At 37.9% G+C, this 22,657-nt stretch overlaps 1 protein-coding gene across 3 annotated transcripts in view; it reads left to right on the top strand.

Annotated features, from left to right (window-relative positions):
• stxbp5a (syntaxin binding protein 5a (tomosyn)) overlaps positions 1-22,252 on the top strand; it is a 79,796-nt gene extending 57,544 nt beyond the window's left edge. Inside the window, exons 13-27 of one of the 3 annotated variants that reach the window (XM_056764401.1) lie at positions 971-1,038; positions 1,932-1,972; positions 4,098-4,318; positions 5,488-5,672; positions 6,908-7,033; positions 7,489-7,637; positions 8,866-8,928; positions 11,182-11,229; positions 12,603-12,653; positions 13,707-13,988; positions 14,080-14,449; positions 15,388-15,553; positions 15,637-15,748; positions 16,886-17,106; positions 17,455-22,252. In XM_056764401.1, the coding sequence (XP_056620379.1) occupies positions 971-1,038; positions 1,932-1,972; positions 4,098-4,318; positions 5,488-5,672; positions 6,908-7,033; positions 7,489-7,637; positions 8,866-8,928; positions 11,182-11,229; positions 12,603-12,653; positions 13,707-13,988; positions 14,080-14,449; positions 15,388-15,553; positions 15,637-15,748; positions 16,886-17,106; positions 17,455-17,496 (2,145 nt within the window). In that variant the 3' untranslated portion in view covers positions 17,497-22,252. The remainder of the gene's footprint in view (positions 1-970; positions 1,039-1,931; positions 1,973-4,097; positions 4,319-5,487; positions 5,673-6,907; positions 7,034-7,488; positions 7,638-8,865; positions 8,929-11,181; positions 11,230-12,602; positions 12,654-13,706; positions 13,989-14,079; positions 14,450-15,387; positions 15,554-15,636; positions 15,749-16,885; positions 17,107-17,454) is intronic. The other 2 variants (XM_056764402.1, XM_056764403.1) reach the window with 2 other exon arrangements.
• Positions 22,253-22,657: the final 405 nt, after the last annotated feature.

Genomic DNA, 22,657 nt, shown 5'->3' with positions numbered 1-22,657 from the left:
TTATTTATATGTTAAGTTGGAATAAAAAATTATGATATTTTTGTTGTGGGTCCGACTCCTATTTAAGATCTGGAGGTGTTGCCAGTGTGTTACCAGAGGCTTGCTATCATGTACCTTGTATCAGGTAAACATGAAGCAGATGGATTTTGTTTAGATTCTTATTCTGGCTTTTTTGTTGTTTAGGACATCATGAATATATACAAACAATAGAAAAGGGACAAGCTTTCTTTCTGTGCAAAACAAAAAACCAAGTTGATAACCAAGCAAAACAGGACCCCATTGACTTAGATCAGTGGTTCTCAACCTCTTCATGGTCGTTCCCCCCTGTAAACCCATTTAAAGAACTAGCACCCCCCCATACCGTACATTGAAGATAGACAAGATAATGTGCGAAAAACATTTCCACAACCGCTACTGTACACCTTGGTTTTGAGTCACTTACAGTGCGGCCCCTAGTGAACAGCCCCCTGCCCCGTGCCTGTTTGACTTCAGGCCCCTGTTGTGCGGCACAGTGTTTCTTCAGACTGTGTGGGTCAGAAAGACAGACAGGGTATTTACAGTTATAAAAGAAAACATGACCTCTGAAGTTGTGGGCGTGTCGCCCACAGGTTGCAGGTTAAACCAGGTTGCCCACAGCACCATTGAATTCCATTGAATAAACAGCTTAAACTTGCACACCTCATAAGAAATTGCTTTCCTACAGAGCCTCGCCAGCCATTTAATAAAGGTTCCGCCCACGTTGCAAAAATGTTCCGAGTCTGCCAGCGCAGTCATTATATTAAGAGCAATCTTTTCTTATAAAACGTACAAATTGGCTGCTTTATTTTGCATTATTTTTTTCCAGGAATCTTAATATGCTTTAGGGCAATAACTACTGTTTTCTCCTCGTACATTGAGAACTGTCAGATTGATGCGCTTGGGTTTTGATGTTGCTGTTTTAAGGGCTTTGTGCTTTTGTTGTTTATTATAGGAATGGCCTATCAGTGGGGGAAACTGGGGCTTGGGCACACAAAGCTACCCTGAAATAATAATAACTGGGTAAGAAGAGTGCGTATGTGTGACATACCAATGGTCAGTAAAACATGTACAGATACAAAATCATGGGTTATTAAATCCTCGGTCAAACTTGACTTTTTGTTCCATTGAGTTTCATTCAACAGCATGCAAATGCGTCAGACCGGAAACGCAAGCCCGTCCAAAAATAGTTTGCTCAGTACCAAAGTTCAAGTTTGGTGAACTCTGACCTGCGAATTCACATCACGTGAGTGCATGAGACCAATAGAAGATCAAAACGCCACAGCGTGAGCTCTCGGTGAAGAAATGTAACAAATGGAGGAATCGCTCCCGCACATTTTCGTAGCTTCGTCCAAACGAATTTTGCATTCTCAAAGTCAAGTCTGACCACGGCATAAGAATACAGTATAAACATCCAAAGGAACTAGAGTAAACATAATCGCACAGCTGGTTTAGAGACACAAAATATCATTGGCTCTTTATAAAATCCGTAAATCAGTGAAAAGGCATCTCCGTTTTAGCATAACAAACATTTGAATCTGTTTCATTACTCGTTCTGTCTGTTCTCTCATTTCTATCACTGTTTGTGCTTCTGCTGAAATAGCAGAAATACGACAACAAAATGTAGAAAAATAGTTTGGCATTGATGAGCCGGACTCAACAGTGTCGAGAGGAAAGTGTGACAAAAAGAAGAAAGTAAGCATTTTCTCATGCATTGCCCATGAGATGACAGAATCTTTTATTTGCTGTAGCGGGTTTGACAGTGGTGGGACAAGCACTTCCTCTCAGCTTTTATCTGCCGCAGAGCTGGCTTTACCTCGGTGGTTTGTTTGGATATATGTGGTTATGTGAAAGTGCCTGAGAGTTTATGTGGGTTAGTTTATAAAAAAGTGAGATTTTATCTGCTTTTCACACAGCCATGCAGATGGTTCAGTCAAGTTCTGGGATGCCTCAGCAAGTGAGTACTGAGCTTTTCTGACTTCATCATTACCTCATTTTAATGCATTCAGTTTGCATAACTTATGTGCTTACTCAAGGCAGCTTGCGGTATATTTTTACATTTTAAATAATTTATGATTTATGTTATCTGATTTATGTTAAATATAAAATCTAACATTCAGCTGACTGCTCTTGGAGTTTAACACATAACACCAAAGATCACTTTCTTCACAATAAGGTCATTCTCTGTGATTTGTGTCCCGACTGGGGACTGACCTTATAATGTCAAACAGCTCACGAACTCTGTCTAACCTTGTACGCTGCTCAGGGATACAAGTATCACAAGAGTGTTACCTGTGAATGCTTTTTGACCTTTAAACTATGAGAACTAACCATTTGTTTTTGTTGCAGAGGTTGTCGAGCCCTCACGCAAGCTTTTACATTCATGAGCTTTCTTTAATGAAGGAGTTCGTTTGAAATCAAATGTGTCCTCATTTCATCCACCATCGGAACATAGAGCTAATTAGACAGAGTTTTTAATCCTGCTTAAACAGAAAACCTAATCTTATGCTTTAATATTTTTTGCTTTAACTGAACAATGAAGTTAGTGGATTAAAGGCCAGAATTTTTTGACAGACATATTGATGCATTTGAGGGCATTAAAACATTTTTCATCATCTTTTTAATCCTTTAAATATGAGGTAACACGCAGTTTCTGCCAATCTCATATTAACCTTGAGTACCTATCCGCTTGTTAAGCCTGACGTCACGCACCATCATATGGAAGGTCATATACTGTTTCTAGGTCCAAACGCCCAATAAGATGCTATACGTAAACAACAGAAAACGCTAATATACGCTCATGTCAAGCTATAAACTACCGGAAGACCGCAATCTTAACCTTTATCTTCATAACGAAATCCCACCTAGCCAGTCAGCGATTTATTTTTGATAATTTATTCAAATATTGATGTCGGAGATTCCGTGAGCCTGGTTACTGTAGTTTCTCCGGCATAGAAAAATGCAGTCCAATTCCGTGCCGCCGCAGACTCTCGCCAAAACTATTTTGGATGTCTTAACAAAAAACACTGCGTGTATACAACAGAATGTTATTTGTAACTGCAGTTGCGCCATTACACCGCAGAGGAGGCGCTGTTTCGTTATCAGCACAGTGAGGCGGTGAAGAGTTGCAGTACAAGAGCTATTTTAGGAGCTGTATTAGCTGTGTTTCGTGGCTGTTCAGGTGAATATTGTTTGTTTTGTATCCGAGTACGTTCAATTTCTTAAAAGGTTTCTCAAATGAACGTCGCGTTCATCATTGTAATGTTTTGAGCTGTATATATGGTTCGTTGAATCAGCGTTTTACCGTATACAGCGAGGGCGTCAGTATGAATGCACATTGCGATAATAATGACTCATTTGAACGGATTCGTTTAAACTTTTGAACACGTGGGCGTGCTCTTTTTCTAACACTCGCGCGTGGGCGTGCTCTTTCGCTGGCTGGATGACGCGTGGGTGTGCTTTTCTGGGAGAGTTGTCCAATAAGGACTAAGAACCTTGTTACGAAACGGGAATCCATGTTCGAAAAAAACTTTCTGAAACCTGAACGAACCCTGGTGGAGTGAATCGAACACAGAAATACTACGCCATAGGTTCAACTGGTTTTTTTGACAAGTTTACCATGTTATGCTTGAGAAGCCAGCATGTTTAACAGTGTAAAGACTGCATAAAATTGAATCTTGCCTCCACTTTAATGCAAACATGTTCAATATTAGTTATAACACTTGATTTCACAGTTCTCTGGAATAGTTGATTCTGATGGGTCAGTCATTGCATTGTGTGGTGAAGTGTGTTTGTGTAATGACTGCTAAATTATATAATTGGCCGTTGTCCCGGGCAACAGATTTCTCGCATAGCCGTGTTAGCTTAATGTCTTTTACTGCAGTCTCTTTTTTCAAGTAACAAATTCATTTCTCATCAATATTTCATGCTCATTTATTTATCAACCGTAGAAGCCATGTAATAAGTTAGATGATGTACAGTCAGCCAGTCATTCTGAGTCCTGATTTTATATTAGACTTTTTTTATATTCCACACTCTTGAGTAATAAAACTCTGTAATGTTTTGTTTCCCATGATGCTCAGTAATGCTCCAGGTGCTGTACAAACTAAAAACAGCCAAGGTGTTCGAGAAGGTGCGCTGTAAAGAGGACAAACCCAACACGGAGATCGTGGACGAGGACCCGTTCGCCATTCAGTTGATGTCTTGGTGTCCCGAGAGCCGTGTGCTTTGTGTCGCCGGCGTCTCTGCCCATATTATTATATACAGGTTCAGCAAACAGGAAATCACAACAGAGGTTGTGCAGGTAAAAAACGTGTTTTCTTGAGTTAAAAACATATACAAATTTGATATACAGTACATATGAAGAGATTGGTTCAGAAATGTAATAAATCCATAAAAACAAAAAACATTTTTTTTTTGTTTTGATTAAAGCCATTATAACTAAAAAATTCAGCTAACTAACACAATAAAACACAATAAAAATATATTCTATTTTTGAAAAATCATGTTTTTTATTTTGTTATTATCTCATTTTGTAACCAAACTCTTCATATAAACTTATGCAAATATTTTTGGGAGTATAAGTAATGCTGTCCTTTTAAACACACACATACACTTTCTCTGTCTCTCTCTCTCTCACTGTTTCTCTTGTTTGTCTTGAGTTATTTTGGTTTCCTGACAACTGCCATGACTCATAACGATAATAATAATAATATAAAATCTGTTCATTGAATGAATGTTATTCAGGCACTTGAATGTGTGTATTGTATGTGAAGTCTACAGGGGATGTCCAAAGAACAGTTGTTAGTCAGATGCTTAACTTAATCCTCAATCCCTTAATAGCCATTTTTATTAATGTTCACCACGTCTAGCTGTATTGAGCTTAATTACGACACATAAATTTTGCCTGCTCACCGGCTTTTTGCAAGCTTTACATTTGCATACCAATGGTTCTGTGACTCACGGGTTCTTTTGATAATACTATTAAAATCTATATCTGTGAATAATTCAGATTTATGTATTTGCATATTGATGGGAAATATATATTGTGGTGTTAAGACTCAAGCAAGCTGTTGTGGCTTATTAATGGTGTTATCAATTCTACTTAATTGCATACTAATGCATTAGGAGGATAATATTGAGTCGTATAAGAACAGGTTGAAATCCATGTATGTGCAGCGGGGGTCTCAAGAACTCATCTGATTGGGTACAGGAGGCACACACACAAAAGTGGGATGAACCACGTGGGTTATCGGCTGCTGACAGAATGTTCACACTTCTGTATAATGAGGGCAAATTAAACCTATTAGCACCTCGGGTCCCTGTGACTCTCATGCACATAGACACACTTACTGACAGACACAGCCTTGGCAATTAGCCCGCCTCAGATTAAGAACAGTGACACTGATGGGAATCTATTACATGATGTTTACACATCTTACATGTTTACATATGTTCGTGTGTGTTTTGCAGTTATTGGAGGTCAGGTTACAGTGCGATGTAAATGATCTGGAGTCCCCAGACGGGGGTGGAGATCAGACACCAGCTCCTCCCACTCCAATCACCTCCCCCAGTCCACAAAACCCCACCCCTCAGACACACCCTTCAACTAGCAGCAACTCGTCGGATGGGATGAGAGACAATATACCCTGCTTGAAGTAAGCTGATCTAAAATTATATAGGGATGGGGATTTTGGTCTTTTTTATTGAAAATAACCATCGGGGAACCGATACTTTTTTAGTGAAAATGCAAGGACGCATGCTTTAATGTTTACATTTCCCAGCAGTTTGCACCAAGCAATGCATTAAAGGGATAGGTCACCCACAAATTGAAAATTCTGTCTTGATTTACACACTCTCAAGTTGTTCCAATCCTGTGTAAATGTTGTTGTTCTGCTGAACACAAGATATTTGGAAGAATGTTTCTAACTAAAGAGATCTGGGGCACTATAGACTTCCATAGTAGAGAAAATCTCGTTTCTTCTCACATGCAAAAGTGGGCATGTAACGCATGGTATAGTAAAAGATCTGTGGTGTTTTTTGAGCTGAAACTTCACAGACACATTATGTGGACCCCCTATGATTTATATTACATTTGTGTAAAACTAGAAAAATATCACCCCTTTAATGGTGCTCGAGAACTGTTTAGTTTCACACATTCTTCAAAATATCTTCTTTTGTGTCCAGCAGAACAAAGATTTGAATACTATTTTCGGTAAGTTAATGATAACAGAATTGTCATTTTTGGGTGAACTTTTCCTTTAAAGGCACAATATGTAAGATTTTTGCATTAAAATATTCAAGAAACACTAGCAAAATATTTTAGGTTTTGTTCGCTTGTGTACACACATTATCTGAAATATTTGCAACAATGTTTTGAATCCAGAGAAATTAGTAATTTTAACCAGTGTAACAATGATCTCATTACCTCGGTTTCCACTCCAACTCCCATCATTCCACTCTCCTCCACAGTGTTGCCTTTATTTTTTTGCGTCCTGTAACGCGAAAAAGTACATATTGTGCCTTTAAGATGGCATGTCATTGTCAGTATATAAAAACACATCTCCAGACATCTGCGTTCTGCTTCATTCTGCTGTCTTTGTCTGGCTGATTTTAAAAGGAAGAACATGTTCTTTGTATTCGCCCTTTAATCTACTCCAAACAGCGTGTTGAGTTCTTTTTAAGTCTAAGACTGATAGTTGCTGTGTTCACCACAGACACAAAACTGCTGACAATTTCTTATGCATCAGACCACAAAATATTGCAGACAATTTCACTATAAAACCCTTTTTATACATTATGTCTTTTTAATAGTAGATTTCAATCAGTTAGACATTTTTTAAGGCAATATTGCTTGTATATAACTCATGTTATTCCGGTGTGGCTCCCTCAGGGTGCGCAGCAGTCCTTTGAAACAGTCTTCTGGGTATCAGGTGGAGCTAGTGGTACAGCTGGTGTGGGTCAGTGGAGAGCCGCCCCAGCAGATCAGCAGCCTGGCCATCAACTCCTGCTACGGCCTGTGAGTACGCATGAAGCATGGAGATGTGTGATAGGGACCCAGGTGGTTGCAAAGAGGATCACAACATGAGGCAATGAGATAAAAGATGTTTTACTTGAAGAGTTCACAGAATTTCACACATCGGGTTCTTATGGTGTAAAGGCTTTAGATTAAATGGTGTTGATATTGGTTCAGCAACTAAAACATTAATCAACCAAATGATGCAGACATTTAATGTTCCCTAGTGAATCATAACAGGAACAACTGAGGTTAAAATATAAGAGACTGGTTTGCTTTTCCAGTTTAAACCAGCTCTAAACGTATCCTGGTGCTTTAAAATTCATGCTAATCGAAGTTGTTTTTTCAGCAGGGTATGTATATGCATACAAGGAACAATTTATTATTATCAGAAGTGTAGTGTATGAAGAGTTATATGTTAAATTGGAATGTCTTTGATGTGTGTGTTTGTGTCACAGGGTGGTGTTTGGTAATAGTAATGGTTTGGCAGTAGTGGATTACTTACAGAAGACGGTTCTGTTGAATATGGGTACTGTGGAATTGTATGGCAGTGATCCATATCAGAGACAACCACGATCTCCCCGCAAGAGCCGACAACCTTCAGGAGGTATGATATGCTTTTACACAAACACTTCTTCTCTCTATATATATTTCTTAACAATATTAATAATGATATTAATAAGTTGATATCTAGATTGTGATGTCATTAATATAGTTGTGTTTAAGGCCGTGTTCAAACTTGACTTCTTTTTTGACAATGGTGCTTTTTTTGTTAAAAAAACGCTCACAGCATTATGGTTACAAACAGCAGCCGGCAATGTTCAAAGATACCATTTGTGCACAAAGGCAGCTTAGAGAGACAGGCTTCATCAGCGTAACGGAAGCGTATTTGAATTTTGATCAGAGAGTGTCTTTGCAATAACCAATCACATATTTAAAAACGACAATACTAATTTCTCGCTAAAAATGGAATCAGAAATTAAATCACATTTCTCAAACGGGCGTTTCGGCTGCCATTTTATTTTTTCAAGCTTATAAAAGAGATGCTAGCAGCTTCAAAAATAAATCACGTGTTAACACGGCCTAACTCCATAGTTTATAGTTAAAACTGTGTTGTGATGTTTTACTTGTTATTCTTTTATTTTCATCAAAGTTAAAGTTTTCCGGATTTTTAACTAAACTTTATTTATATTCTTAGCTTGTTCTGATTTTGGGTTTTACCTAAGTAGCACTAACAATGCAATTTCACCCACTTAAGCATGGTCAATCTTCATTTTACCAGAAATATTACATCTAAAAATATAAATAAAAGCTTCACCTCTTAATCCATTTGGAACTTGAATACAGTATCATGAAGTAATATTAAAATACATAAAACAGAGTTCTCCCCCACACACCCCTAGTGTGCTCTAAACAGTCTACAACACTATGACCCCTGCTGGTAAAAAGTGGAAGTGCACCTTAACTCATGATACTCCGAAATGATTGCTGATTGCCGTGACTTGGCAACAGACCCGGTTGTCAGATAACACGGCATGTGTGTGCATGTGTGTTTGTGTCAGGGGTAATGAGTGATATTTAGCGGGGGGCTGGGATCTGTCGGATATGCGTGCAGGGTTACTGTTGATCAGAGCAGCTGGGTTCAGCTCCAAACTGCCCATCTGCCTCTCAACCTGAAGATCAGAGCAAGCATACACACTCTCCACATCACTCACTTCGGTCACTTTCAGGCGTGGAACAAAAATACAGCGCATATCACCATTTCATGAGACTTGAAACTTACACAATACAAAGTAAAACTCTCTCTCTCTCTCTCTCTCTCTCTCTCTGTACAGGGCTGTGTGACATTAATGAAGGCTCTGCCACCTCAGAAGACCGCTGTAAATCCCCCACCTCAGGTAAAACGTCCCTCAGAGCACAACACTATCGCTATAACCAACACACTGATCAGCTCTGATGCTTGAGCCCGCTTCTTTTGTTAATTTAAATGTCAAGTGTGTCATTTTTGGAGGATCTATTGACAGAAATGCAATATAATATACACAACTATGTGTATAAAGACCTTCAATAATGAATCGTTATGTTTTTATTACCTTAGAATGAGCTATTTCTATCTACATACGCCGCGGTTTTCCCTGCATGGAGTTTGCCATGTTGTTTCTACAGCAGCCCTAAACGGACAAACTTTAGTGCACGTTTTGTAAATATGTTATCTCCTTCTGAGCCGTTGGTTGCAATTTCGCAACCTCACCACTAGATGCCGCTAAAATCTCTGCATAACTCCTTTAAGATATGTTTATTCATTGCAGTTTAAAGGGATAGGGGTTTTAATCACCTTGAAATATGCCTGTTTCAACTGAAAAATAAATGATGTTTAATTAACAAAGTTTGGGAGGAGCAGATAATCAGCTCGTCTGATCCGCTATCAGCAATCACAGCATCTACCCTATCAGCTCAAGCAAGCTCTCCTTTAAATAGATAAAGCTGTCATACCTGCGTTCTCTCTACAGCTTTCAGCATCACTCCACCACTCTGGCTCCTCTCCTCGAGCCCACTTCTCCCGCAGGAACACAGGGGTGCACTATGGGTTCCGCACTCGCCCCAGTCAGGGGGGGGTGCTCTGGGTTCGGTAGGAACCGTTGAGCTTGGAGCCCACTCCCCGATACATTGTCTCTGTCTTTATGTATGAACAAAACAGGAAATGGTGAACACATAGATAAACCCAACGGAAAGACCCACTGCATGCTACGTTTATGTAGCGCGCATGTAACCTGGTGATATGTGCCTGTTGTGAAACTTGGGCCACACCGGTGGCAGTTTTATAATCGTCTGTCTGTAGGAAACAAAGATTATGTCCACAAAAATCTTCTCTACACAACATAATTGTGTATTTTTTATCACATTCTTGCTGCCTGTCATTACCCGTGTCAAATCTAACAGTCGTTGCTCAACATCATTATTCGCATCTGTAATTGAGAACAAAGGTTCAGAAAGGTCGACATGACTGAGAACATCTGACATTGTGATGAATGATAATGGCTGACATTAGGTACCTATGTCTGCTGGGAGTCGAGTGGTTACATCTGAGTTTGAAACAAGTTATATGTTGAGATCCATGAAGTGCTGATCCATGAACTCGAGGACACAAAGACTAGCATTTGCTAAAAAATAATACAGATTGTCAAACAGATCGGTGCTAAACACACCGATCTTGTGTTGTTAGGAAGCTGTAAGGTTTAAGAGATAATCCATGCAAAATAGTTGTACATGTTGTATGCATTAGCTTAAGTATCTCACAGCATCAGAGCAAGACACAGCTGTTTTGTGGGCGGAAAAGACACATTAAATCTAAATTTACTAGACAAGCAAAGCTTGTAAATGCACTGTAAGACAGAGCTCTTAGCCGAGAGAGTCTTTCGGTTGCGGTTTAATGAGGTATTGATTACTTTAAGATACCGTCGCTGAATTATGTAACCAAATATTGAATCGAAGACGTGACACGCAGTAAAATCATTGTCACATTTCAGATTCATGCCACGTTTTTCAGCCGGTTGTTTTTTTTCAGCCTTGTAACCTTTGTTATAAGACCAAGTCTTCCTCCAGGGTGGCGAAAACAACGGTTCAAATGAACACTGTTTTTGTGCAAATACAAATGCAAAAATACTCCCGGGTAAAGCACATGGTTATGAAAAGGGAATGTTAAGCTATTTGCATTTTCTTGATCTAGTTAATTCGGTAAAGCTGAAGGGGTCGTGATTTGCAGAAGACAACCTAAAAACCTCCTTCCATAAAGAGCACGACATTCACACGAGGCAGATCTGAAAATAGAGATACGATTTGCTCCGAAAGGTCAGAACAGAACGAGAATGTATTTCCAAAAATGACTTAACCTTCAGTCAGAGCACAGATCTTCCCTGCCGCTCTCCCAGCAAGTGGTTTGATCATCAAATATTGAAAGAAGGTCCCTGTAATCATTGTGCAAATATCAGCATACAGTCGCCGTGACACCCGAACGTGGGCAGTCGCAGAACAGATGAGCTCCGTTAACACACACAGGTCGATACGTTCTCAATGTCGCCCTCCTTCATTCCTGCGCTGTGTGTTGCTGGGTATCTCTAACTGCTGATGTGCTTTACTTCCTTCCAAAAAAGTCTTGATGTCAAACCATCAGCATTTCTACAATGGAGGAGGGAGAGGAGGTAAGGATGGATTATATAGTCGAGGAGGTTCCACCGGTTTTGTTCGATCACATTGTCTCTGTCTTTATGTATGAACAAAACAGGAAATGGCGAACACATAAATAGATAGAAAACGGATAGACCCACTGCATGCTACGTTTATGTAGCACGCATGTAACCTGGTGATATGTGCCTGTTGTGAAACTTGGGCCACACCGGTGGCTGTTTTATAATCGTCTGTCTGTAGGAATGAAGTTGTTCAATTTGTTGTTTTTCTGTACTTGTCTTTTTATGTCCGTACATGTCAGCACGGGATAGTGAGTATGGAAAAATGCACTTTTGTTATGACCGCAACCAGCCTAAAAAGTATTTGGACACCAAAGTCACGCCTGAAAGTAAATTTGTTTAAACACATAAATGACAATATATCAAATAATGCTAGAGATGTTCTCAGAAGTCAGTCATTTTTGTAATGATTTCGAACTCACTAGTGTAATCTTTGGTCACCCTCATGTCATTCAAAACCTGGGAATAACACTTTCTTGTGCAAAACACAAAAGATATTTTGAAAAATGTCTCAATGGTTTTGTGTCAATACAATGGAAGTCAATTGGAGCCGGTGTTGTTCGGTTACCCAAATTCTTCAAAATAATTGTTTTGTTTATTCTGAAGAAAGAAAGTCAATGTCTTTATTGGAACAGATTTCTTTTTGTGTGTGATGTATTTAAAATAAATGCTACATTATTTTTGACATTTTGTTCTATGCTGCCAAGACATCCCTATATTTTTGTGTGACTTTAGTGACCAAATACTTTCTGGGGTCACTGTAGATGCTACAGTACTTCTTATTAAAAACCAAACCAAGTTTTGTATCATTTATTATTCCGTTTAATTCCTTTTACATAGATAAACTGTGAAATCGTTTTTGTTTTGTTGCTTTCTTAATGATTTTTTGTTTTTCCTGGCTGCCAATCTTATTACAAGATAACATTCAAAGTATTTTCTGTCACGTGCTTATCTGGATGATGGCAAATGTTTTGGTGTTTGACACAATATAAGACAAAGAAATGTCAATGGATGAACTATGGGAGAAGTCATCCACACAGGCCATCAGTTCCAGCTTGTTCCCTCCTCTCTGGTGCATGCATTCGGAACGCTGGGAATGAGCGTTTTGTCTGTTCTGATGTTAATTATTTTCCTTTCAGGGCTTCGTGCAGCCAAATGACATGCATTCACATCCTAGTAGTGTTTGTCCAGCATGCAGCATTTTGCAGTGTGTTTTTGGCTGAAATGTATCGCAGTGTCTCCCATGTGTCGTTCCAAGCGTCTAGCATTGCATGGCTTCTACTAAAGCTTCAATGTGTTTGTAAAGAGGCGTGTTCTCTTTTTTCCAGCAAAGATGTCACGGAAATTAAGCTTGCCTACTGAGCTAAAGCCAGACTTGGGTAAGCCTTGACTTTGCGTTCATGCTTAATGCTTTTCAATGTGGAGACCATCTGCATTATTGTCAGAATTGGGAGTGTCCACAGGTTCACTGTCTTTGAACATTTCATGTCAATGCAATTAAATGTAAGAGAAGTTTATGCATTATTATGCAAGGTGTTTAAACCGGATCTGTCAGGTTTAATGATGAAATGTGTATTTTGTGGGTCATTTTAAGGTGTTTGAGTTGCGTTTTTAGATTTTTGATTCTGAAATATGTAAATGAATAATTCTGAGGGGGTTCTTGAGGTTTTTGGTTGTCTATATTGGTTTATTTAAAGACAGTTAGTGTTTTCTCTCATGTAGTCGGTTGTAATGAAGAAGGGTCATCTGTCGGTGTTTCTCTCTCACTTTAAATAAAGTGCAAGTCAGAATCTCACCAAATAAGTTTTTCTTGATACTTACTTCAGTGTGAATTGAATTTGTCTGAATTTTTTTTCAACGAATAGGATTTTCAGAATTAGTAGGAAATGGGATTGTAGGGGAATTGCGTGCGTGGTAAATTCTGGAATCATTAGATTGAAATGAAAATCAAATGTGTAGCTTGATGTATATTCAATACTTTATACAGCCATAGTAATGCAAAAAGTCCTAATTTTCTGTCTTGTTTCCAGTGTTTTATGTACTTCTTAAAGAAGTAAATACAATCTTTGTGTTTAATTTTTAGACTGAACACACACATCCATATACTCTCCATATAAATGTTTATTTATTATTCTTAGTACAATTGAGGATATGTACGAGGTCCAAAATATGTATGTTCCATAAAATCTGGGCATCTGGCCGATCCTGTGTTGTGAATAAGATTTGTCTCATTATATCACATTGAAAATGTTTTCTCATTTCTCCAACATCAAGGTCATTCTTTCACCACAATAAGATTGCATGTTATAACTTCTACCAGAAGCTGAAAATATTCATAAAGATCTTCCACTCAAGAGGCTGTACACTGGTATGGCACAAAATAACTGATCTTGGGTTAGGGGCTTTACCTTGTTGTGTTTTTCTCCCTACTGTCCTACTCTCTGTATGTCCACCGCGGACTGCCATACCTCTAGACAACAGGGACAACTCCTTCAGCCGCTCACGGAGCTCCAGCGTCACCAGTATCGACAAGGAGTCACGGGAGGCCATCACGTCTTTTTATTTCTGCGAGACATACACACGCAAAGCTGATGGCGGGCATACGCCAAGTTTGTGGGTTGGCACCTCTTTGGGCACACTGCTGGCCATCTCTCTCAACATGCCCCCTGCTGGAGAGCAGAGACTTCTGCAACCAGTCATCGTCTCCCCTAGTGGTGATTCATTCAATGCAAAACATTGCAATGCTCAGTTTCGTGTGTGTTTGATTTGATGGATACATCTGACCTCTTAAACCTTTCTCTTCAGGCACTTTTATCAGGTTGAAGGGAAGCATCATTCGAATGGCCTTCCTGGATTCTACAGGGTCTTTCGCCCCTCCTGCGTTCGAGCCATGGTGTGAACCCAACGCCCCAGCCAATGGAGAGGAGCGGGACAAGGTTCGTAAGAGACGGCCGGTGTCCGTATCCCCATCCACATCCCAGGAGCTGAATGAAAACCAGTACGCTGTGGTGTGCTCGGAGAAACAGGCCAAAGTGTTTAGCCTGCCCTCCCAGACCTGCGCTTTTAAACACAACATCACCGAAACGTCCTTTGTACTGCGGGCGGATGTGGTACAGATAAACGCTGGCATTTGTCTGGCCTGCTTTTGTGCCAACGGACACATCATGACCCTCAGGTGAGAGAGAATGTGCTTCATAAACAGGAAGTTTGTATTTATATTGCATTTATTTATTTTATTTACATTTATATTTGTTTATTTTTATATTATGTCTTATTTATATTGAATTTATTTTTTTATATTTACGTTCACGTTTATATTGTATTTATTCATATTTTTATTGTATTTATATTTACATTGCATTTATTTATATTATATTTGTATTGCATTGTGTGTTCTTACTTGTTAGTCAGCCATTACAACTTAAAGTTTAGTAGGTTGTTTTAACATTAAACGTCTAGTTTGCTTTAAAAAAAATCTTATTATTCGGCAATCTTACCATGGTGATGGTCTGTTTACTATGTTTATAATAAATTACAAATCTAGCAAAATAATAAGCACTTCAACCTACAGAAATCTAATTATTATTATTATTATAGTTTTTAATGTAACATTACAGGAATGTAACCCGAGCGGCCTTAACACATTTATTTCACACACCGCCTGAGGATTGTTTCATCGACGTGAGGAACTGTTTGTATCCGAATATTGATATATCACGCAAAGTCAATTCAGGCTATTTTTAGTACAGAATATTGTCGTCTTGCTCGGCTGTTCAGCAAAGTCATAGCCTGGGGGGCCTGTTGCTATTCCAACAAAGATCTAATCACTGTATTGCTCTTTAAAGCACTTTGGCTTATAAATCTTAAAAGAGGACAGAAGAGTCGACAAACATCTGTGCGTTTTTCTCTCTCAGTAGGAAAGTCAAAGTTAACGATCAAACGCGGCGACCTTGCGGTATTATCGTAGATAACATCTACAAATATCTCTAATGCTTGTTTCCCGTAATTTAATGGCACTCTCTAGGGGACAAAACAAGCACCGCCACCACAGCTCTTGAATAATAGACTTGGCGTGACATCCCATGGCTAAAGAAATGTCTCTGTGCTTTTTAGTCTGCCAGGGTTGAGACCATTGCTGGATGTAAATTACCTGCCCCTGACAGACATGCGGATAGCGAGAACGTTCTGTTTCACGAACCTCGGCCAGGCCTTGTACCTGACCTCTCCTACTGAGATCCAGAGAATCACATACAGCCAGGAGGTCTGCGAGAACCTGCAGGTGAGCAAAGCCTTCATTGGCCGTTCCTGTAGGCGGATCTACTGAATATTGTTTGTGAAGGTGATGATTGCATTGTGTAACAGGAGATGCTGGGCGAGTTGTTCACTCCAGTGGAGACGCCCGAAGCTCCTAACAGGGGATTCTTTAAGGGTCTCTTCGGCGGAGGAGCACAGTCTCTAGACAGAGAGGAACTCTGTGAGTTGTCTTTTCATTATCTGATTTATACAGTCACTCGGGTGCTTAAAGTATACTGTAGCTACGGCGCCTAGAGGCTGCTTCTCACACTTTCAACTTCAATTAATGTTTCTCAGGGTAAGTGTGTGGTTGCATTTTGTAGGCACATACCCTGGATACAAAAATCTAGAAAATAAACAGTAAAAAATTCACTGTACAGTTTGTGGAAATACTCCCTTTTTAAACTTTTTATGACCATATTGCGACCACAGTGTATCATTAATAAATTAATAATAGTCTACCAAAAATTAAGTGAAAAAATAGTCTAGTCTAAGTAAAATTTCCATTTCCATTAAAAATAATAGCAGATTATTGTAGTGTAATGAATATTTTCAATAAGCTTTTATTTTTAGATGTTTATTTTTTGTTTTAATTTTAGTTAATTTAGTTAATATTAAGTTTTATATGCTTTTGCCATTTTTTTTATTTGATTGTTTATTTTATTATGTTGCTCTATAAAATTAATACATTTTTGCCATAAACTTTTTTCAGTTTATTTCTGAGGCAAAATAAAAAGGTTTTACAATCATTTAGGCCATTTATTTAAATTAGTTTAATTTAAATAAACAGAAACGTTTTCAAAGTAATAATATTATTAAACAGAAATTTCTTGAATAATAGGAACCAAAACAATTCATAACAAAGAAAATGTATAAAATAACTTAAACAGAAGTCTTAGACCCCTTTAAATAAATATAATAATTTTTATACAACATACTTAGCTTATCCCACCCAAAATGTGACATGTATGAAAAATACCCTCAAAATATTTTATATGTTTATTTTTATTTTACATTGTAAACTTTTACTGTTTTATTTTACCGAAATGTATGCATTTTTGATATGTGGTAAAATTTTTCACCGTTTTTTACTGGTATTTCATACAGTGTATACAGTTAAGTTCACATGTGCAAGAATGTATGTTTGAGTTGTTTCTGCAATAAAGTCTTTGTGACAACTAGCCCCGCCGTCCCCTGTACAATACCTCTCTACAGAGGTATGTGTTTTACCATGTGGTGTGTTCTTTAAGGCAGCATATTGTGCTCAATTAAAAAAAAGTCTGCAGAACCTTTGTAACACATTGTAATTTTGTTTCAGTTGGGGAAACAGGCGCCGGAAAAGCACCACGCAGTCTCGCTCAGCACATTCCTGGTCCTGGGGGTATAGAAGGCATGAAGGGGGCAGCGTCTGGCATCGTGGGTGATCTCGCTCGAGCTCGTTTAGCGTTGGATGAGAGAGGACAGAAACTGGGCGAGGCGGAAGAGAGAACGGCAGCCATGATGGCCAGCGCTGACTCATTCTCCAAACACGCTCATGAGGTTAAGAGTAATCACGGCACCACCAGATCATTTTTTAAAAAAATAGCTAAACATTAATAACGCTTGCAGAATGCTTTTTTGAACAATTTTTTTTTCATTTGTTTTTACTTAACTTGGTCAATGTCAAAATTTACCAGAAATGCACATTTCATATTGATTTTCATCATAACAATAAAGAACATTTTTATTGTACAATTTTATTCAAAATTCATAAACTTGATTTTGAATCATATTTTCAATGTGGAATCAGACTTTTGGAGACATCATTTATGCGCACTAGCTTTCATAATTTCTTTCCAGAAGTTTGGGATCATGATTGACAGATGTAACTTTTCTTCTGTGCTGCAGATGATGCTGAAGTGTAAGGATAAGAAATGGTACCAGTTCTGATCTCCGGACAACAGCAGAGCCCAGCGGGACTCAGGAGTTGTCTTACACAGCCTTGTTCATCTCTAATCCGTGTCCCATTCCCTCTCTTCATCTCTCCTCTGCTGGACCAGTGGGATCCCTCGCTCTATCCTAGCACAATACTAAATACGGTCTGCTCACAGAACTGAGGCACAGACTGAGAGCGGCCCCAGTTTGAGGAATATCATACCATGACAAGTGTCCACTCTTCGGTTTTTGTTCGTTCGTTGAATATCGCCTATCCTCTCTCATGGCGGCTGGGCTTGGCAGGCCTAGAAATTCTATTTCTTCTCTCAGTCCTTGAATTGTTTTTGTGCTATTGTTTTTTGCAATCATGTTCTGCCTCGTACGTTGGAGAGCAGTGCATAGTCAAAAAAGACAAATAAACGAAATAAACAAAAAAAATCTCCAGATAAAAAAGTGAAAAATAATATATATACTACATAATTCTATATAAATCCATTAAAGTCTGTATAATTGCCATATTTGCTATTGACTGTCAAAAGGAGCTTAAATATGAAGACACTGGGCGAAGCATGGGAAGAGCTCTGTTCATAAGAAACGCTGTAACCGGGAAGAGAACAATCTCCTTACTCCTAAAATTTACTTGGTATATTTATGTAAATTGACCTTTTCCTAAATGATCCCATTTGGTTTCATTCCTATTTAAATATTTTATTTATTTGTTTATTTATTGTTTTTTAGCAAATCACTTTATCTTAAAATGATTTTTGAGTCATATTTTTAATTATTGGGAATACTATAATGCTTTACATTAAAGTACCATCTCAAGAGGGTTTTTAAATGGCTGAGAGATAAGCCAGAGATAGAATTGAAGCATCTGTATGTAAAATATTCATTGTGAATTAACTATTTAGAAATGCAAGCATGACTTAATTGATGGTATTTTCATGTGAAACATTATACAGATCTTTCTATAAAAATCAGTACAGCAAATACCAGGTCTGGACAGAGTTGGAAAATATAAAGAGTTTGTTCACCCAAAAACTTTTAATGTGGTACACAGCCTGTATGGCTTTCTTTGTTCTTTGGAACCATATAAAAATAAAATCATTCAATGTGATTTGTGCTGTGTATTCCAAGCGTTATGATGTCATACGAATGGGCGTATCATTCTTAAAGCAGTTTAGGATATTTACTTGTAAATAATGCATAACAACTGGAACAGGGATCAGTGATATTCACAACACGAGTAGAATCTCATTGATTGAGTAGATTCTCACACAGAGAAGAGAAAAATATTTTTTTATCTCAATTTTGATTCCAAAGAACAAAAGAAAGCGATGTGGAGTTTGAATGACACAATGGTTAGCAATTACTGACTGAAGCTTCCTTTTTAAGTGAACCAACTCGTGTTCGCTGATAGGTAACCAATGAATAAAAATGATATCATAAATTACTCACCCTCCAGACGTTCCACAATCGTAAGACCTTCGCTCACCTTTGAAACACAAATTATTATTACAGTCCCAGTGAAATAGAAAATACAATACCTATTTTTTTTATGAAATATTGCAGCGTTCATTGTAAATAGTTTATAGATGTGGGCCATTCTCTCTTTAAAATTTGTGTGCCCTCATAATCTTTAGTTCAAATCTGAAAATGCACTTCCTTTATGTAAGGACTGGCCATCTTAAATGATGCATGTTAGACGGCTCGGGCGGTGCTTCCTTTAACTCCTCCCCTTCAACTGTCTGCTGCCAGTTTCATTTCAAAATGCATCCAATCAAATCGCAGAGAAGGACGAAAGCCATGCCCAATTTTCTTCTCATAATAAATTCCATTTCTCTCGGAAATGCGTCAAAATATGGAAGTAAAAACGATGGCACTTCAGGTTAATGGGGACTTTAATATTGAAGTTTTTAGGTTTTGATGATGTCTGTGAGCTTTCTGACAACCCCATGCATGGCAACACAACATGCACTCATCGGGCAGAAAGTTTAGTAAAGATAAAATTGTCCTAAAAATTGAGAGGAAATTAATTGAATAAAATATTTATTTTTGGTTTATTTTTTGCGGCCAAAAAGTATTTTCTTAAATTTGAAGGAGCAATGTGAAGATTTTAGTGGCATCTAGATGTGAGGTTGCGAATTGCAACCAATGCCTCACTCCACCGCTCCCTTTCTAAGCTCTACGACATGCTTCTTTGCCGAAGGAGATAACGTATTGTTATGTATATTATATTGCATATCTGTCAATAGACCCTCCAAATAAATACTCATAAGCAAATATATAGTATAATGCAATGTCAGTCACTTTGGATAAATGCCAAATGCATAAATGTAAATTACACAGGACTTTAAATATTGAACTGCCGTAGTCACATGGACAATTTTAACTTTCTGCACTTTGAGTTTATGTTGCGTTGCTGTCTATTGGGGAGTCAGAAAGCTCTCGGATCTAACCATAACTATCTTCATTTGTGTTCCAAAGATAAACGAAGAGAGAGTTATTCATGACAGAATTTTCATTCAGAGGTGAACAATCCCTTTAACATTTAAAACCTGAACATTATCGTTATTACGTCATTATGAAGGCAGCCATATAGACCTCAATAGCTTGAACAGATGACTGAAAATTAAGTTGCAGCAAGTGTCGTAAGAGATTTGATTTTGTCAATTAGACAAGCTTTTCCTTCCATCCCTGCATACTGCATAGAGTAAACCGCTTTAAAATAGACACATGCTTACCAGAGATTGTGCTTCACTAAATATTTTGGGTTGGGTCTGTTTAACTTGTTAAATTAAAGCACTTAATGTTCAGAAATGGCTCTGTCATACCTGGTTCCATTAAAATCAGTAAATTGGACAGCTTGTGAAGACTTCATCTTTGGTGATTTTGTTTACAAGTGAGACTTTGGAACGTTATCAATAGTAGTTTCAAACATCAGGTCAATATTTTTTAATATATTTCATAGGTTTGAGTTTGGCTATAGATCAATACGTATATGCCATAGGTCATTTTGGCACAAAAACATCATCATACTGTGTACGTCTGTGTAAGCACTTACAGTAAGTGTTAACTGTATACATTCAAGCGGAAAATTAACAATTAAATGCAAAACACGGTAATAATGTATTTTTCCCCCCATTTCTCCCTTGAAACCACATTTTAGTGCCATTACAATATTATTTGTGGTTTGCAAATGCTGCTATACATGTTGCATTGACTCACGTGACCCAATCTCACTTGAGAAACAATTCCCACTTGCCTCTCCGCCCAAAGTTTTTGCCATTCTGTGAATGAAGTGGTTTGACAATCTGGGACCATGAAATCGAGAGCGGAAGTGGCCATACTGACCCTAAGACAGTTGCCATATCTTTTAAAACGCCAAAGATTTTCTTTCATTGAGTTGCGTATTCCACTGACTGTGAAAGCTATATGTGTCTGAAGTACCACTCCATATTCCACCCGTTAAAAACAGTGTTGATGAGTGTCCTAATGTTTTTGGCCGTGCGCCACCATTACAAGTGGAGTCTGCATTTCGTGTGTTTCGTAAGCCGTATACTTCGACAAAAATGTGGGGGGAAAAGAATTACAAACGAGGCCGATCTCTCTCAGACTATAAATGTTTCTCTGTGTTGGACTCTGTATTCTCTGTAGATGTGTTTTCATGCCATGGTGTAATAGTGTTTCCCAATACCGGGTTTGTTTTTGGATATCATGTCATTTCACCTTAAGTAATTCAATTATATTTGTAAAATGTGTATTTTTCTCTGCAGTACTGTATTTCCCTGAATAGATATCCTTGTCATATTTTTAATCATCGATTATTAAAAAAATATTTTTATATATGCTTTTGGGGAGGAAGACTTCAGAGCTCATTCAAACTGATTATACCGTGTGCTGTTGCTTGTTTCCATACCTTTGTTTTCAGTGTGTGCTCTGTTCTTGCCTGACAGGGCGAATTTTTTAAGTGAGTGTGTGTTCTTTTGAAAATTGACATATACGTGATTGAGGTATCAAGGCCTGAGAATGTGTTTTAACACAACCAGGGTGAGGGCTGTCAGCGATCCAGTAAAATTAGTAATAAGAAAGTTTGCTTTGCTTGAAAGCGCCATACTTTTCTATGTACCTTATTTATGAGAAGACATGTCAAGCCTTCAAATGGTTATATTTAATTTTCAAAACCAAATATTTTAAGTTACGACTCCTCTAAACTGGTTGTTTGAGATAAAGGGAAACATTGATGTTCTAGGATGCTATACGTCAAATAATCCAGTCAGCCATGTTGAACTGTAATGCTGTACATTTCAGTCAAATCAGTGTTTTTTTCGGAAACCTCCACGAGAATTAAACCATCACACCTTTTTAAGAGGTTTAGAATTTACTGTTGATGACCTGGTTGTTCGCCTTTGGTAGTTTCATGAGAAGAAAGTGAGATGATGTCTGAATTTTTCTGTTGCTTTTTGGCTTTTTTATTTGTTCGATTTGTACTGTCTCATGTTGACCTGTAGTGGATGTTTTATTTGTTTCAGACAGAACATTCTTACCTGAAATATTACACTTTTAACATGCAGAAGAGCCTCATTCATTTACTGTCCTGAATATAACGGTTATCAGTGGGTTGCAGTATTTTCTCATTGTAGCCAATTTCTTGTACAGTTTTATGCAAATTTCACATGGATGTTTATGACTATCTGCTGCCACAAACGGTTTAGAACTTCTGTAGATAGAAATTACTGTGCAATGGAAAATAAAAACGATTTAAAATCTGTGTTTTGTGCCTTCATGGTGTAGTTTCTCTAAAGGAGTTTTGTACTTCTGATTTTTCTGATGGTGCACAAAAAATAATGTTGATTCAAATATAATAACAATTGTGTAATTTTTTGTTATTAATATACCATTTTATGTTGTATTCTATTGAATATTTCATATGTATGTGTTTATCATCTTAAATAAGTGAGAATATTTCTAGAATTCACACGATTTTCAAAGGATAATGTAATACTACAAAAGGCCACAAGGAGGAGTAGTAAGACAAGGTAAATGTTGGTCAAACTGCTCTGAGACAGTTTATACTGTTCTGTACAGTACCTATGAGACAAATACTTTTGACAAATACGATTGATTCCTAAACAAACAATTATGAAACTGCATTTGCTATTTGGTCAAACAATTA

Source organism: Triplophysa dalaica, chromosome 13, assembly GCF_015846415.1.
Source record: "Triplophysa dalaica isolate WHDGS20190420 chromosome 13, ASM1584641v1, whole genome shotgun sequence".
NCBI lineage: Eukaryota > Metazoa > Chordata > Actinopteri > Cypriniformes > Nemacheilidae > Triplophysa > Triplophysa dalaica.
This window is presented reverse-complemented; position numbering and strand designations above follow the sequence as displayed.